Source organism: Maylandia zebra, linkage group LG10, assembly GCF_041146795.1.
Source record: "Maylandia zebra isolate NMK-2024a linkage group LG10, Mzebra_GT3a, whole genome shotgun sequence".
Taxonomy (NCBI): Eukaryota; Metazoa; Chordata; class Actinopteri; order Cichliformes; family Cichlidae; genus Maylandia; species Maylandia zebra.
Window position 1 is genome coordinate 3544756 of NC_135176.1, and position 19146 is coordinate 3563901.

A 19146-nucleotide genomic window follows, 5' to 3' on the forward strand; every position below is an offset into this window, starting at 1 on the left:
AGTGGAACCAAGGCCTCTTGGGTTAGGGTCCCAGGGTAACTTGGTCAGAGCAGAGAGGACTGAATATTCTGTGGACAGCAGAGGCTGCATGTAAAAGGCTGAAAAGGTGACTTCAGCATTTTGGGGATTGTATGGATATGAATGAAACCAAACTGTAATGGCATACAGTACATATGTATCCATGCTGCACTGCTGTGCTTTTATTTATTTGTTTGTTTGTTTATGTTTTCTTTTTTTGATCATTAAGAGATGTCCGGTTTATAACTTTGAGCACAGCACATTTGCCTTCAAACATGGAGAGTTAATCCCAGGACTGATGTACAGATGTTAGTAGAACATGGGCATGCTCTTATACGGTAAGTCTGCACTACCATAACTTGATAGTACAAAGATATTGTACACTTATTGATTGTAATCGAAATAAAATACAAAACACAGTCATAGATCTTTCCCTACTTAAAAAGTACAATCAAGCTGTCTTTTAAAAATACATTTTGGTGAAAACAAACTCCAGTTTTCAGCCAACTTTTGTCTATTTTATCATTTTTTGTTAGTTTTTTTGTTTTTCAAAAACAGATCTACAACTTGTGTGTCCAACAATGGAACGTTGCTTCAAAACATGTTATTTAACTCTGTTTATTTAACAAAGTTGCTAAAGTGTTAATCATTTAGAATGATGAACATACTGTGGCATCATTCATTTTGTTGTATGAGATTGTCATTGGTCAAATAAACAAATCATCTCTTTGAATACAGACAAGAAGCACAAATACAGGAAGCAGAAGCCAACATTTAGAGACGTTGGTAAATAAACAATGTCAGAGCCACAGTCTTATTTGTGCTGATGTTGCAGCATGTGCGTTTTCAGATTCATGGATGTCTGTCAACCTGCCTGTTTGTTTGTTTGTTTTGTAACTCCGTGAATGTGATGTTCCATTTCTGAAATGCGTTTTTTTGTCATTCGCATTTTTTCTGGTGCAGCACGTCGAGCTCTCAGGGCCGATGCAGTTTTGTGTTTGATTATTGAATTTTCCCACTGTAGCCGTTATCGCTGACAGGTATGAGTAACAGATTTCTTATATACTGCAAACAGTTCCGGTGTTTGCTGAGAGAGCTCGGCACAGAGATCTAAGGAGTTCCAGTCTGGACACAGAATGTTTTGAAAGATGCCCCAGATGTTTTTCATACAGTCTGAGTCCCTCCTTACATTTATGATGCAGTCTTAATTGGAACAGACTGTCCTCAGAGCCGAATGTAAAGACGAATCAATGGCCAAGATGAAGGGAGAAGGCAGAAAGAAGTAAAGAGTGAATGAAGAGATAGAAAGTTGTTTACATACTGTATAAAAATACATTGCCACCACTGAATAAAGAGAGAACACATTAACACAGCGTGCTCTTCTGTTTGTGTTTATGTGATATTTTAGATCAATAGTAGCAGGAATAGTAAATGTCATTAAATTTCCCATTCCCCGGTTATTTCCTGCTGTACATCAACAGAAGACTGGACGCTCTCCTCCATCTCAAAGCAGATAAGCAACTTGTAGTGTACCAGCAAATGAAGGGAGGCTGGATTTATTGAAAAGGCAAAGCTGCAAAATTAAAGTCAGAAACTACATTATAGATAGGCTTTATTTATTTATTTACTCCTTCAAATTCATAAACCAAAGGCCTCGTCTCTTTGACAGATACAGCCCCTCTGATTGCAGGGCTACACACTGCCACCCCCCACTCTCATCTTATTCCCGTGTCTCCATAGCCTCGATGTCTGCCAAGCAAGTTATGCACAGTGGATTAGGAGATGTGTCATCTCATCAGAGCGACACCTTTGTGCTCTCCTCGCTCAGCTGCTACAGTTGTGTTTGAGGCATTAGATGTCACCTGTGTTCTCTTTACACCTTTTCTTTTTAAACCAATGATAACAGACCTTTCATTTGTGTTTGATTACTGGAGTGTGCATATACTGTACAGTTAGCTCCACAGGTTTTTGGATAGACACATTTTTCTTTTTTTTCCGTATATCATCATGCTGGGTTTTAAATCAAACAGCCAGTATGTGATTAAAGTGCAGACTTGCAGCTTTATTTAAAGAGTTTGCTACATTTATTGCACAAACTGATGGCTAGTTTTGTGCATAGTGCCCTAAATTCCATGTTGCTGAATCTGAGCAGAGAGTACAACCCTGTACACCATTGTAATGTTGGTTTTCATAACCATGGGAATAATTCTGTTGTATTTTGATTGACTCCTGTAGTTTTCAAGGCCTTTTTGTGTTGTTGAGCTGGCCAGTGTATTCCTTCCTTTCATCTACAGCCACTTCTAAAGTTTGTGCTATCTGACAGGTTTGTTTTGTTTTTAGCATAATCATAGCATCAGCTTGCCTTATAGTGAGAGTTCCAAAGAAAAGCTACCAAATGCAAGCTGAACATTTGGACACAGCTCCAAATTTTTCGTCTGCTTAATTTCTCATGGAATAACATTTGTGAGACAACTGTCCAATTACTTCTGACCCTCAGGAAATCAACTTATATTTATATATATATATATTTTAAAACAAAACAGCTAATGCAATATTTCTGTTGAAATAACCCAGTTAATTAAAGCTAAGGAATTCCCAGCTTTACCTTCCTTGATTCTAATGGGGACTATTATGTAAAAGATGAAAGTTATGTTGAATACAGCAAAACAACTATAGGTGTTTACATCGGCACTGTAACTTGCACTATTTTATCAACCGATTCACACTACAACCTGGGTTTGCTTCTTATCTGTATTTAATTTAATTTAATTTTAATACTGTATGTGTCGGTATGTGTTGGTCACCAACAACCTTCCTGATCGTCATGGACTGGATCATGAGAAGAACCACAGAGGGCAGCAACACCAATATCCAGTGGACCCTCACCAAACAGCAGGAGGACCTGGATTTTGCAGACGACATCAGCCTTCTGTCCCATAAGCAGCAACATGCACAGTCCAAGCTTACCCAGCTCGCTGAAGAGGTAGAAAAGACCGGCCTGAAGATCAATGTCAGAAAAACGGAGGTGATGCGATTGAACAACTGACAAGAACATCCACTGCAGCTACAGGGAGAAGACCTGGTGGAAACCAACCGCTTCGTCTACCTAGGAAGCATAGTCAACACCGATAGCGGCGCAGATGAAGACGTTAGGAGCCGGATCAACAAAGCAAAGCTTGCATTTAACACCATGCGGCCCATCTGGAACTCCAAAGCCTTATCTCAGCGTAGCAAGATCTGCATCTTCAACAGCAATGTGAAAGCAGTCCTCCTGTATGGGTCTGAGACGTGGCGGGTGACCAACACCACTACCAGCAAGATACAGATTTTCATCAACAAGTGTTTGCGACACATCCTCAACATCAGATGGCCTGAGAAGATCTCAAACACAGACCTGTGGAAGAGAACCAGCCAGAACCCGGTCGGTCAAGACATCAAGAAGAGAAAATGGGGCTGGATAGGCCACACACTTCAAAAACCACTCGACAACATCACAAGGCAAGCACTGGACTGGAACCCACAAGAGAAAAGGAAAGTGGGGAGACCCAAACAGATGTGGAGAAGATCTGTCGAGAGCAAAGTGAAGGCTGCTGGAATGGTGTGGACCCAGCTGAAGAGAACAGCGCAGAACAGAGTCCGTTGGCGTGGTGGTGTTGCTCCACCAGGAGTCTACAGGAAAATTGATGTATTGGTAACTATTGTCCTTGATGTAAATATGTAAAAATAAATCGTGTATGTTTCTGTTCTGTGTCCTGTGTTTTTCTTGCTTCTGTTACAACCAAATTTCCCCTTGTGGGACAATTAAAGGGTTATTCTATTCTATTCTATTCTAACTACTGAAACCATGAATACACCAGGAAAAGGTTTACTGAGGCCATAGAGGAAAGCAGGGGACAACCAGACTTCTTATTGTAATGGAATGTATTCCAATGGAATAGTCCTCTAAAAACTATTAGAAAGAATCCAAGTGTGTGACACCTGAAGTGCACCTCTTATATACAGTCTGAGTCTTTGCTTCAGTGCGTAAATATTCATTTGACAGAGTGACTTTAATCACTCAACATACAGTTTCTAGCCTCTGAAGTATTGCAGCTCATTAGCTTATAGTGTCAGTTCTGTGATGATTATTACAGTGAGAGAAATCCTCAAATTCAAGCTTTTCTTTCCCTTTGATTTGTATTTTTGCACCTGGGACACACTTTTTCCTCCAGGAATGCACAAATGGCCTCTTTTTTTTATTATTCCAACTCAAACCGTTTTTCTGTTGGTCATGTAATAGTATTCTGATATTCAGCATGAAATACACTGCTCAAAAAAATAAAATAAAAGGAGGAACAATTTGAAAAAAACACATCAGATCTCAATTTTTTTTTAAAAGTTGAATATCTATACTGAATTCCAGCAATGGAATTTTGCCAGAATTTCATTAGAGCACCACAAAATGATACAAATGGCATCCTGGGGGATCTTCTCCCATTACTGAGCATCATTGAGCTCCTGAAGAGTCGGAGGTGCAACCTGCTGGCATCAGATGGACCAAAACATAATTTCCCAGATATGTTCTGTTCGATTTAGGTCATTTGTGGTGAGGGTGAGTCAGTGGTATCAGTTCTTTCATCCTCCAGGAAGTTCCCTAATGCTCCTGGCACATAAGGCCAGGCATTGTCATTCACCCAGAAGAACCCAGGACTCACTGAACCAGCGTTGGGTCTGACAAAGGTTCCAAGGACTTCATCCTGATACCTGCAAAAACTGACATGTAGGCTAGCTTGCTTAGCCTGTAGAGGTCCGTGGATATGCCTCCCCAGGCCATCACAGACCTAAGACCAAACCAGTCATGCTGAACAACAGGTTTGCGATTGTTTGGTCAGAGACATTCACACCAGGCAGAGCTCATCCTGTGGACCGTGTGGAGCTCTCAGTAACTGTCAGTTTCCTAAAATCTCCTCCATGCTCTTAAGACTGTCCTGGCAATGACACGTATCAATGTGCCATCCTGGAGGAGTTGGACTCCCTGTGCAATCTCTGTAAGCTCCAGCTATCGCATCATGCTACGAGTAGTGACACTGACCCTCACCAAATGCAAAACCAGATCAATATCCCAGACTTGATGCTATTCTCTGATTGAAAAGTGTTATGAAGTATGCAGTAATTATATATTTTGGCACAACATGAAAACAGATACTTTAGAACAGACTTGTTTAATCTGGCAAAAACTAACAAACAGACTTCTTTGCTGACCTTAAACCTAACTAAAGGTGGACTTCAATGGAATACAATCAACATGTTCTGGTGTCACATTATACAGTCACTTACACTTTATGTATACTCATATTTACAGGCACCATTATAAGCAAACTACATGTCCAACTTGGCTCTTCAGAGTAATTATTTGCAAACCCACACAAATGCAAGCTGCACTGATGAAACCAGGCCTGCTCTCTCTTTTTGGGTTTACACTGCAGCTCTTTACAAAATTACCATTTATTTTTTCATGTTTGCATGACATGCGTGTGCTGGCTAAATGTGAAATGTTGTAAGGTCAGTTTGTCTGTGGTGATGCACGATAAATCTGCTGGAAGCTGGTGGGTACAGTTCGGTCTCACAGCATTTGCAGCTGTAAGCAAGCTGTGGAGCAGGAGATGGAAGGAAGGAGGTAGTTGCATATACACGAACTCTGTAGGCCTCTGCAGTATACATGAGATTCAGCTTTGGGGAGAGCAGGGCACCTAAAAGCAAACTGTTTCCACACACAGTGGTTACATGGCATCAATAAGCTCACCTTTCTTAGCCAACAGGAGTAAAGACTGCTTAGATAAGAATCAGTGTGGCGTCAGCAGAGCCATGAATGCTTTAGAATACGGATGTGAAGGGAAACCATTCAAACACTCCTTTGCTCCTGTACTCTCTTAGGTAGTGGCAGACAGAACCTGAACTGCAGAGTTTTCTGCCCACATATTGAGCTGTAACATTAAATATGCTGTTCATATCTCATAAGCTGTTGGATCATGAGACCTTTTTAAAAATAAACCTGAAGCTGTGTGCTTTCTTCCAGCAATAATAAATACATTCATAACAGATCATTGTCTATAAATGGTTTATTTCTTCGGACACTTTTCTTTATTTTGTTTAACTCAAAACATATTCAGTGCTGTTATTAATTTAACTTATTAAATCAAATCAAATCAAATCACTTTTTATTGTCACATCACATGTGCAGGCACACTGGCACAGCACATGCGAGTGAAATTCTTGTGTGCGAGCCCCACAAGCAACAGAGATGTGCAAACACAACAACACAAACAAGCAAAATACAAGAATGGCCAACCTGAAACTAATAAATATATGTACAATATATAATAGTGTATGCATTTCTGGATGTGTATACTAAATATTTTCCTACGTGTGTGTGTGTGTGTGTGTGTGTGTGTGTGTGTGTGTGTGTGTGTGTGTGTGTGTGTGTATACACATTTTTACAAATTAAATAGTAAAAAAATAAAATAAAATAATAATAATAATAATAATAATAAAATATATAAAATATACAGAGTTGAATATGTGCAAAACAAGTGGCATTTATATACAGTGTGGAGTGCATAATGTTGAAGTTCCAGTAGTGAAGCTGAGGTGTCTATGACGTGTTCAGCAGTCTGATGGCCTGATGGAAAAAGCTGTCTCTCAGTCTGCTGGTACGGGACCGGATGCTGCAGAACCTCCTTCCTGATGGAAGCAGTCTGAACAGTTATGGCTGGGGTGACTGGAGTCCTTGATGATCCTCCCCGCTTTCCTCAGGCACCGCTTCCTGTAGATGTCTTGGAGGGAGGGAAGCTCACCTCCAATCCAGAGCACCGCACTACTCGCTGGAGAGCTTTGCAGTTGTAGGCGGTGCTGTTGCCATACCAGTGCTGTTGTTAAATACTCTAGCACTTGGTTTCTTTCCCTGCCACAGGATAAATCACAGCATCGTAGTCTTGCCTCCATCTAGTGTTCAGAAGTGAAACTGCTAACTCCTCCAAACCAGTGAGAAAACACTGCTTAACTTTTTATTTGGTTTTATAATAATAGTAAAGAAGTCTTTGTAATCCAACAGCTTTTTTCTTCTTTGGAACTTTATAAATAAATTATATGTTTCTTCTTTTAAAATGTGCTGTGACAGGACAACAAGTCATTGTGTCTGTAGTGCTGGTCCCAAACCTGGATAAATGGGGAGATTTGCATCAGAAAGGGCATGTACTCTTTGCCAAATCAAACATGTGGATCATTAATAATTTCCATAGCGGATGTGCTGGGCTCAGGGTAACAGTTAAGCACCTTGAGCAGAATCAGCCCATTTACCATAACTGCAATCAAGTGTTTGGAATAACAATGACTCATTAGTCAGTATATGTTATCATCAGTGGCCATTTTGTTTATTATTAGTAGTATAAAGCTTTGAATGGAGAAACCAGCCTCTCTCACTTGTCTGCTGTGACTCTCCTTCCTTTGGGCCAATTTTCTCCCGAACCTTTTGCCCTACAGACACCGTTATACACCAAACTGACCGGGACAACAGTGCCTACAAAACAAACAGATGTTTTTCACTGTACCTTCTATGGTTTTTCAGTTATTTTCAAAAATGTCACGACAAAAATCTCTCAAATCCCTCCCTATTTATGTGTAGTGGAGAGCTCGAGTGAGGTTAGAGTGAAACAGGCTGAAAACCTTGCAGAAAAAAATTCTCTTTAACCTGCTGCTGTGACCACAATTTTCACCCTACAGCCTTCATTTTACCCTCAAAATGTAGCTACGCTTGTCTACAGATGTATACATTTTTAACTTGAAGCCATTTGCATCATGTTCTTCTATTCACTCCCTGTTTAATTTCTCAAGCTCCTGACCTCGGTTTAAACACCACACACACCAAAATCCACACATGTGAAGAGCAACTTGTCTGGATGCTCACAGTTTTTAAAGCACATCAATATCACATTCGGTTCTCATTTTATAAGGTATTTTGTGAGAGGAGTGCAATGCACTTGTCTCACTGGCATGACAGAGAAAGCGCTTCCCTCATTTGACTGTCATTTGTGGATTCGTTGGCCTGTGTCTGGCCATAGTCCCGCTCCCTCCCCCTAACGGTCTGTTCATGCTGTGAGATGTTTCAGAATGACCTTCATCAGCTTTAAGTCTATTTATATTAGGCCACTCAAAAACATCTATTTTGTTTTTGTTTCTTTGAGCTATTCAGAGGTGGACTTGTTGGTATGATTCGCTTCGTTGTCCTGCTGTCCTGCTCAAGTGTGCTTGAGTTTCTGGGCTCAATGGGATATTAGGGATGTTAGACAGAAGAATTCATGGTTTCATCAATTATGTCCAAAGTTGCCCCAAACCATCAAAGTACAACCACCATGTTTGAGATTTGCTGTTCTTTTTCTGAAATGCTGATTTTTTTTTCTTTTCTTTTCTTTTCTTTTGTAAAAGAAAGGCACCACAAAAAAACAGAGACTTGATTGTCTCAGTTTTCATTACAGGTCTGAGTTCACCTTAATAAACTGAGGAGAAAATAAATTGAGGTTACAGTCTTCCTCAGTTACTGGTTTATTGCTGTTGTGACTGTTTTTGCCTGGTTGTGCTGAAACACAATCTGGATTGAAGGATAAGAATGAAACAGATGAATCTTTTGTATTTCTCCTCAGCACAAGGGGTTAGCAGACTCTCCTCGTGCATTACTGAGCCCAACACCAGAGGTTCAACAAGCCAACTCATCAGAAAGCGCGACCCCCTCCACATCAGCACTTTCTTTTATAGCCCACCACAACACACAGCAAAGTGCAGACCCTCCAACTGCCCCTCAGATGCCCTTAGCTGAAGTGGTGGGCCCCAGATAATCTGAGTCTAGACTACTTTTGACCTTGCTCAGAACCTCAGATTAAAGAGGTCGTGACTTTTACAAGTTTTTTACCACACACAAAACTTCTGGTAAACATCCTACATGAGAAGTCTGCAGATAAGATCATGAGTGGACACAGCGAGAGGCCATAACAGCCCTGTGTAAGGTCAGACACCAAGTCATTCATGTTGAAAATAACCTCAGGGCGAGAAAGAAGGAGGAGGAGAAAATGGGGAGGAAAGCTCTACATAGTTGCTCTGACCATGTCCAATGTTTCCAAGCTAGTGTGACTGTATCAAGTTCCTGCCAGAGGAGGAGATGGCTCCAGAGTAGAGGACTATGACCAAGACATCTGTCTCCAGTGTTATCAGAGGGAACATTGTTTGTGCTTAAGACTGCTGTCTAGCAGTCTGGAGCACTAGTGTTGATGAGCATGGTGAGGCAGACTGAGTCTGAGGGAAGGCACAGGAGAGATGTGCAGCCTCTCTGACTCAGCAGACGCTCGGGGTCGACGGTATAACAATTAGATCACACAGAGGACACAAGCTATTCCTCTACACTGATGAGAAATGGAGTTTCCATCTCTGCCGAGTGTTAGTGGTGAGTATGTTTACTCTGGACTGGTGAGGTAAATGTTCTGATGTGTTGTTTGGATATGAGATTAGTTTCAACCCCTGAAGGCCTCAGAGTAGTTAAGCCCAAAGAGTTTCAGCCCTGATCAGCTGTTATCCATGAGCTGGTAATATACTGGTGTACTTCCAATTGCTTCCCATGATGCACTTCTTCTTCACTCACCTCTTTTCACTCTCTGCAATGACTCATTAGTTATTATTAATCTCTGCCTCTCTTCCACAGTGGCTTTTGTCCCGTGTCCCTCCCCTCATCCCCATCCAGTCACAGCAGATGGCCCCGCCCCTCCCTGAGCCTGGCTCTGCTGGAGGTTTCTTCCTGTTAAAAAGGAGTTTTTCATTCCCACTGTCACCAAGTGCTTGCTCACTGGGGATCATCTGATAGTTGGGCTTTTCTCTGTATTATTGTAGGTGTAGGGTCTTTACCTTACAATATTAGTTCCCTTGACATGATGGTTGCTGTGATTTGGCATTATTTGAATACAACGTAACTGAACTGTAACTGACTTTTGAGGGGGAAAAAACCTCACTGAAAATATTTTTCCAAACTTGGAAGACTGACGGAAATAATTTTTAAAACAATATATAAGGGCAAATTTCAAGTTTAAGTATTTGTTGGTTTAGAAAAAACTGTGGGAGGACTCTTGAATACCCAAAGAGAACCCACACAGACACGCGGAGAATACGCTAACTTCACACAGAGATGGTGCTAACCACCGTGCCAACATGTTGCCCAATACCTACACTGACTTTCCTAAATCTTGCCGGCGGCATACACATTCTCTTGTCCTCTGGCACCTTCACTTCCTTCACCTTGCACCGCAGATGTCATAGCGCTGCGTGTGTGTGTTGTGTTTGGGTGCGCGCACCTGTTTGTGCTCAGGGAGCAGAGGTGTACGCAGTATGTAGAGCATCAACATGTAGCTTCTCTCCGAAGGCTGACTCATCCCTATATATCACGCAAACACACCCTCAGGTCTTGGCATCATTTCTTCTGTGTTTGCTTGTTTTCCTTTCCATCAGTCTGGCAGCAGAAGGTATCACGGAGGTGGAGCGGTCTTAAAAAAAGATGCATCACTGACAGGCTCACATGGTGAAGAAGTGAGGTAAATGCACAGGTGAGTCACAGGTAAACATGAAATGCTAACTTGTTATGACGTTTTTTTAAAGTCTGTTGGATTCTGTTGTTTCCCACAAGATGTGTAGCACTAGTCCACAACCTGTGGTCACTTATACTGTTTATTCTATGTTTATCTGTTTCATCCACAAACACTTCCTCAGAGTATTCAAACAAACAGAAAACTGACGCTAAACACACAAAACAGAATAGAAGTTGAAAATAAAAACCTACAGTAGGAATAGAAAAAAATCCACACAAATGGTAAATGGCCTGTATTTGTATACAGCTCATCCACACGCAGGTGGAGGCAGCTACAGTTGTAGCCACAGCTGTCCTGGGGCAGACTGACAGAAGCGAGGCTGCCATATCACGCCATCAGCCCATCACCAGTAGGCGGTAGGTGAAGTGTCCTGCCCAAGGACACAACGACCGAGACTGTCCGAGCCAGGGCTCGAACCGGCAACCTTACAAGGCGAACTTCCAACTCTTGAGCCACGATCGCCCAGACAAAAATCACACAAAGTGTTTTTGAGGAGACATTCATTTGAAGAACAGCAACAGAAGTGCCAGAAACCAAAACATGCAAAGAATTTCACAGCGACAAAGATGCAAATGTTGTGTGTTTTTATCGCATGCGTCATATAATACTGTAGATACATGTTTGGTATTAGTCGTTCATGGTTAGCTTGTCACTTCTGCAGCTGTTTCATCAAGTTGTCTCCCCAGAAACACTTGTGTTTTGTGAGATTTTTGCCCCTCAACTGTAAAAGACTGATAGGATATTGTCGTCACCCTGCAGTGTGGACACCCAAGTTTGTGAATGCGATAAATCGATAACGAGGCAATGTAATTAGATATTCTTACCATAGATGCATCTACTAAAAATCTTGGACTAGTACAGGTGCTAATACCATTGATATAATATCAATGGTATTAGCACCTGCTATTAGAAGGCTGCTAGTATTTTATGGGGGATTTTTTGTGAGTTTTGTTGTGTTTTTTTTGTTGTGTGCTTTTGTTACCATTGTCTGTCGACAACACAAAAGCTACTAAACTAAAATTTTATGAACACAGACAAAAACAGAACCCATAACAAGATAAAGCATTGACCTTAGCAGAAGATGTGCTGTCCCAGGCTTTGGAAAGTTGTAAATCTATTTCGATTATCGCTCTTTTGAACAGCACTTTTTTTTGCCTGTGTGGATAAGGAGTTTCTCTGATTTTGATTCTGTAACGGATCAGTGACAAGCTGTGGTACAGCTCTTGGTAGTCTCTTGAGGACCCAAACCAGTAGGTACCCTTGCAATGAGTTAAGCGAAGATCCACATTTGTGCCAGAAAGGGAGGAGGAAGAGACATGCCGTCATCGAGTGCTATCAGCCACACTCGTCTCTCACTGGTGACTCAAGGTTTTCCAGTGATTCACGTCTGCACAGAAGCTGAACGACAGGCTCAAAGTGTAGTGACTCTCCCCCTTTTTCTCACCACCTATATCCTCCTCTTCCTATTATTTCACTCTCCATTCATCTCTTTGTCCACATTCCCTTTCCTTCCTGTCTGCTAATTGTTGCTGCACCACACCATTTATTTCTCCACCAAGCCCACAGTAGTTCTCCCCAGGCCACCAATTTTCAGCAGCGTCTCGAGGCTCCTGTTGGGAGACCTCCAGGACGTTCAAAAAAACCAACCCTGAACACACCCAGCTGTACCTCCAGGCCGGTGCAGCCCAAAAGGGGATTTCACCTTGCTGATGACGGGGCACACTCTTCCTTCCTGGACCCATATAAATCTGTCGGTGGGCTTCGTCCTATGGTCTAACATTAAAGCTGTTTTCCATGACATGCTGCTCAGCAGGGGAGGGAAAGCTGTTATTGACTAATATAAGCCGGTCTAGGATGACTTGTGTTTACTATTCGCTGTTTCTGATTTCAAAGAAGATCAGCTGACCTCTCAGTGTTTGAACTGAAAGGTACAATATAAGAAGTGAATTCTTTTCAAGAGCCAATACATACAATTTTCAACCAGTATTGCCTGATTTTTATGTGCTTTTGTTGCTTCGCCATTCTTGCCTTCTACTCGTGTTTTTATTGTGCTGTAAGTAAATAACACAGTGAGTTCTCTCCTCCAAGAAGAATGGCAAGAATGGGCTTGTACGGACGTTTCTCATCTGAGTGAAGGACCTCTGTCATCTCACACTCTGAATGGCAGAGGCTACCAGCCTTAGGCTATAATCAAACACACTCCCACAGGCATGCATGCACACACTGATGCACACGCTTAATGCAAGCTTTGTGTTAGTGCAGTGTTGTAGTCCTGGGAATCATATGCATTTTCTGTTTTCTTATGAAAGGAGCCATAAAAAGAGTCATCTATCATTTTAAACATTTAATTTTCAAGCTTGGAAAAAGCAAAGGAAAAGCAGCGTCTTTACAACACAAACAGACTGTACTTTTTAAAGTCAGAGAATAAATACATAAGCATGTTGAATGTTGAAACCAGATCTTAGTCACATTTTCTTTCAGAGCGCTTTGTACTACTTGAAAGCTAGCATGCTGTATGCATAGTTACATAGCACTGTTTTTTATGCTAGTCTGTCTGTTTTTATTTCCGACACACCCATTTTTATTACCTTACATTTACTAATGCAACTCCAATAATTCATCCTTTGCAGAAGGCCGAAAAAGGGGACAATTTAGCACAGCAAAAATATAATTATGTGAATTGTCATCTGTAGATTGCAAAACATTCTTTAGAATTAACATTTTCAAATTCAACATCAAAACAAAATACCTAACATATGTAACATTCTGCAGTCTAGATTGCCATTGCTCCTTTATCTGTGTTCAGTTTGCAGGACTGTAGTTTGCTCTACAATCACAGCCTTCCTGTAAGTTTCAATAACAGCAACAGTAAGAGCACAAGGTTACTCCCTCAAACCCTTAAAAAGTCCATCAGGGTTCTTCAGTTTTCAGGACTTCACAGTACTCGTGAAGCTTGTTACAGTATATCAGAGCACAGGGGGAAGCTGCTCTCCGGCTCCTGCAGGTAGCTCACCTGCCATGGAAGTCCCAGAGTAGCAGATGGCTCTGCAAAGGTGTCCATGTATCCCTGAGTGCAGGAGGCCCACATCCCCGGCTGGTATCCCAACCCCTCATCCACCTGAGGGTATCTCAGAGGGCTGGGTGGAAGATCACAGGGGGTGCCACAGTGTCTGTGTGAGGCATAAAACTGTCCCTCGGTGGGATAACAAGGGTAGTGTGGTGATGGGGGACATGATGGCACTGTGTTGTCTACGTAGGCATGAGGTCTGTGCATGTGAGGCGCTGGCTGTGGCTGCATCTGTTGAGAGATGGATGCGTGCCAGGGGACGTAGCTCTGATGCTCCGGACAAGGAACTGTTAACCTGGTCTGCTCAAGCCGTGACGCCCCCATCGCTGCCGGTCCCACTGATGACCTGTTGCACTCACGGTGGGTGCAGGGCTTACTGGGTGGATGAGAGCTCAGGAAAACTGAGAGAGCAGAGATGCGGTTGATGGCTCGCTGCAGTGTGGCAATCTTGGACAGCCGTTTGCCACTGAGGTCATGGTTCAGGGCAACACGGAGGGCATTGAACGCCTGGTTGTAGTCCATAATGCGTTTTCGCTCGCGGACATTAGCGGCCATTCTTCGAGCTTTTGAGCGAACCGGTCGGTTGCGCTTCTTGGTTTGGCCTTCCTCTGCTTCGCTTGGGCTGCTGGTTGAACTCTCGTCTTGGAATGATGGCTTGGGACTTCCTTCATCTTCGCATTGGACCAGACCGCCAAGTTCAAGCTCTTCCTCAGAGAACTCGGAGCTCGCAACGCTGCTGCAGCTCATTGTGTCAGTAGTGCGCACACCAGATGAGACAACGTAAAATCTTCCTTCTTGTAGTGCAATTTCAGTGAAAATCCTAGATGTGGTTTGCACGAGGAGCTGTGAGTGCAGGGTTCCAGCACTCCGTCGCACGCTCGCTGATGTGCCTCGGCTTCTTTTGTGGGGCTGTCGGTGTTTGCTGCTGTGCCGACAGCCCGTGTATTCTCCTGCTCTGAGTCCCCTGGTGCTGTGTGATAACTTGTGCCTCAACAAGACAGGTTTACCTGCTTTTTAAAGATCTTGAGGTCACATGGTATACTCACCTGTAAAGAATGATGCACTCTCTCTCCCTCTTCAGGTTTATGGGCACCCTCAAGGCAAATGGCACTGACACGTCCTCCTCCTTCTACTCTGACTCTCCCTCACAGGAGAGTTTCAACACTTCATTGTAAAATAAAAGCAAAATGCTGCACTTTGGAAATGCCAGTTTGCTTCATACCACAGTTATTATAGTTTTCCATTTTCTGATTGTTTTTTATTTCCTTTTGTTTTCAAGGCAGTTTAGTTTAAGTTTTACAGTTTGAAACGTTTTAACTTTGTCTTAGTTTCTACCAGTTTCAGTATTACTTACACTTTTATGGAGCATATGTCAGATTTAGGAAAATTAGTCCAATAAAACTTTGTGAGAACAGTTGACTCACAGTCTTGTAGACATGCAGCGTCTCAATAAGCACATCTATCGATGCCTCATCAGACAAACTGTCATAAAATTTTACCGAACTAACAAATAATGAACTTACTGACAATAAATGGTCGCAAAATCATTTCAGTTGGTTAAAAATGTTTTCAAGAGTCTAGTTTTTATTTTTACTTTATTTAATTAGTTCAATGTCAACATCTTGGCTCATTTCATTCAGCTGTAATTCACTTTTCTTTAATCACAGGCCTTCGGTCACTCTGTCTTTCACCTTTACAAACAACAGCATGCTCAGTCTGATTGTTCCCCACAATGACTTCTTTCTCTGCCCTGTACAATATGTAATTTTACATTATTTACTAATGAAGGCATATTCATTATTCATTTAAATACATCTTCTATCAAATTAGTCCCACAGATCTTCATGACAAATTGCACATTTACCTGTTATATGCGCTTCCCCATGTGTCAAGCCTGGGAAGTAAGCAACCTTCTTATCTACCTTGGGTTAGATTCAAGCTTGCAATTAGCCGTCTCTGGAGTGGCGATTCTCCTTCTCTCTGTATCTCTCTGCTCAGGCTTAAGGGCCATGTAATTTAGAGTAGCTTCCCTGGAACTTGTCCTCATAAATCAGGCCTGGGCAGCACTGGAGGACAAGAGCAGAGCGAGCCTTAGACTTCAAAGACAGAGGGAAAAAAGGGGGCAAATATTTTACAATCAGAACCTGCAATTGGTGCCGGCTTAGGCTATCGATCTTTCAGTCTTTTGCAAGTGGAGATGGGGATCCATTTAAAGTCAGATGCAATGTTGTAATGCAGTTTAATATTAAATACGGAAATCTTACTGCAGTTTGCAAAATGATTATAATGTATGATTTATTGTTCGCGGTAATGGACAAAGACAGCGCTTTGTGTCTCGTTTCTCTTGTTTTTCTTTCCTGAGTATTTAAATAAAGAACATATATGCTTGTATGTTCAAAGGGGTGGATGTTCCCTCACTGCAAATTAATACAATACAGTTATTCACAGTTATGCTGTGATGAAACATTTCTATCATCAGTGGTGTTGTTCCATCCACTGGACATGAAGGCTCAGTGAATACTTGGCATTTCTCATTTTTACGCTGTCTGATTTTAAGCCAGTGTACTAGATACCAAATAAAAGAAAATCCTTTGAAAGAATAGTACTCCATTCCTCCAACATAGTAACAGAGACCTTGGCAATCAGTGCTGAGGAGTACTGCAGATTTCCTGTTTTCCTTTCACTTGTTTCTTTATGTCAGATTTTAGAGTGGATAGTAAGGTCATAGTTAAGCTTTGAGCCAAGTAAAGAATAGACTCTAGTAGCAAAACACTGAACTGAAGGTCACTGCGAAGCTCTGAGGTAGCAACCTTTAAAAACATTACACACACAGAAGAAGGACATCTAATTATAGTGCTGTAAAAAAGCATTTGCCCCTTCTTGATTTATTTTACTTCAGATTGCCAAATAAATTTTAATATTTGACAAAGATAACCCAAAAGGCAGTTTTAGAATGAAAATGTGATTTATTAAGGGAAAGAAAGTGACCCAAACACTTTGCTCCTAAACCCAGTACTTGGTTGTGATATCCTTGGCAGGAGGAATAGAGTCAAGCGTTTATGTGATCATTGTCAGTGACTTTTCATTAGTGAGTCTTTCAGTTTTGGCCCACTCTTCTTTGCAGAATTGTCTTAATTCAGATACACTGGAAGGTTTTTGAGCAGAAAAAACATATTTAAGGTCATGCCAGAGGATATCAATCAGATCCAGACTTTCCAGACTTGGAAATGACTTTGTCACATACAGTCAGGTAGGTTTTGATACATTTTTTCCCCACATAAATTTCCTTTACATCACAGGTGTCGAACTCCAGGCCTCGAGGGCCGGTGTCCTGCAGGTTTTAGATGTGTCCTTGATCCAACACAGCTGATTTAAATCGCTAAATTACCTCCTCAACATGTTTTGAAGTTCTCCAAAGGTCTAGTAATGACCTAATCATTTGAAGAAGAAGAAACACTGCCCCCAGCAGCTTACCCCTATTGCAGCATAGCTAAGGGATGGTGCAGGGTCACCTGATCCAGCACTAACTATGAGCTTTATCAAAAAGGAAGGTTTAAAATCTAATTCCAGACATGGAGAGAGTGTATGTCTCCCAAATCCAAACTGGGAGCCCGTTCCACAAGTAAGCCGGCAGTCTGAGAGCTAAGAGCTCCACTGGGACACTATGGTACTATGAGGTATTTAATATATGATGGAGCCTGATTATTCAAGACATTTTATGTGAGCAGAAGGATTCCAAATTCAATTCTGGATTTAACACAGAATCAGTGAACAGAAGCAAATGAGGGAGAAATGTGCTCTGTCTTTCTAGCCCAACCAGTACTCTCACTGGAGCAATATGGATCAACGGAGGGCTTTTTAAGGAGCCAACCTGATGAAAATGAATTACAATAGTCGAGCCTAGAAGTAATAAATGCATGAACTAATGTTTCAGCATTACTCTAAGGATGTTCCTAGTTTTAGAGCTTTTGCAGATATGCAAGACGGCAGTCCTGCATATTTGTTGAATGTGCACACTGAAGAAAATATCCTGGTCCTGATTCCTCACAGAGGCCACGGTAATATAATCTAAAATAACTATCTGATCAGACACCATGTTTTTAAAATTTTTAGGGCAAAACACAATAACCTCAGTTTTGTCTTTATTCAGAAGTAGCAACTTAGAGGTCATCTAATATAAAAATATTAATTAAAATATCATTTAAAACAGTATTTTCTATTCACCTGGGTTATGTTTGGTTCCTATGTTTTTTAACTGAATATAACTGAATACATAAACCTACATGAAAAAAGTTTTTTCATACCTTGATTACATTTTTTCTGCACTATTTGCTAAAAACAAGTGAAACACAGACATTTTTAAAAGTCTCAAAAAAACTGTTGAGTCTTTACACCAAACCCATTTTAAGTTAAGTATGTGGAAAATAAGAATGCATTTTCTTTGAGGACTTTAAAGCCAACTTACACAAATACATCCACTACCATCTGTTAAAGGGCTAAATCACTGGTTACTTTGGAATATACATACATGATTGCCAGTTAACAATATAATGTTAAATCTCACGTATCACCACAAATCATTTTAATAACAGGGAAGAAGCATAAAGTATGTGCCACCTATCAATGTGAACAGTAATATGGATACAGACGTACTAGGAGCTGTGCAGTACATTACTGTATTACAGACTGTGTTACTTTATAATGTGCCCACACTGTGACTGTGTCTGTGAAAGTTCTCAGTCATCCAGGTCATCGTAGTCTAAGGAGCTTGGAAAGAAACACGTCTGGACAGCAACTTAAAGAAGTTCAGGTGCTTTTCTTTGTATAGTTTGCATACATAGACGTTTTTATGTATAGTTTGCAATTCATATGTCCATGCTTCATTAAAAAAAATCCTTCTCACTTACATGTTTTAAAAGCATAGATCTTAAGATTTTTCACTCCTAAGATTTTTGCACAGCAAACTTGTAACTTTGCAAACTTTTTTCTGCCTTGGTTTGCAATTGACCATTCCTGTGAAGTTATAAAGCAACCACTTAAACCACTGTACTTACCACACCTTTCAAATAACCCTGCATACCTCCATAGCTTAAATGGTTTGAAAAGTGCAGCCCATTGCTGCTCAGCTCCATGAAGCGCACAGGCTTTATCGCAGGCATTGATTTATGGCTTCACAAACATGTCAGATTTACTGCTGTGGAGTAAAGAGCATGAAGACTACAGCCTCGGACTCTCCCCGTCCATTCATTTTTGACAGGTGACAAGACACCAGTAATTATCAGCCACCGAGAATAAATCACAAGATTTTATCACGCCGCTCGCCGTGCCCTTGACAGAATAACAATTTTCAAGCAGGAGGAACCAGTCCAACGCTGCTGAACCTAAGATTTGTAAATCTCTTGC

The 19146-nt window shown here is 41.3% G+C and overlaps 1 protein-coding gene across 1 annotated transcript; it reads right to left on the minus strand.

Moving 5' to 3' along the window:
• Positions 1-13117: 13117 nt before the first annotated feature.
• On the minus strand, positions 13118-14714 carry bhlha9 (basic helix-loop-helix family, member a9). Its single transcript, XM_004561709.2, has one exon. The coding sequence runs from the start codon at positions 14488-14490 to the stop codon at positions 13633-13635; it is 858 nt and encodes a 285-aa protein (XP_004561766.1). The 5' UTR covers positions 14491-14714; the 3' UTR covers positions 13118-13632.
• Positions 14715-19146: the final 4432 nt, after the last annotated feature.

Coding starts and splice junctions, on each gene's coding strand:
- bhlha9 (XM_004561709.2), bottom strand. CDS start 14,490: ATGAGCTGCAGCAGCGTTGCGAGCTCCGAGTTCTCTGAGGAAGAGCTT.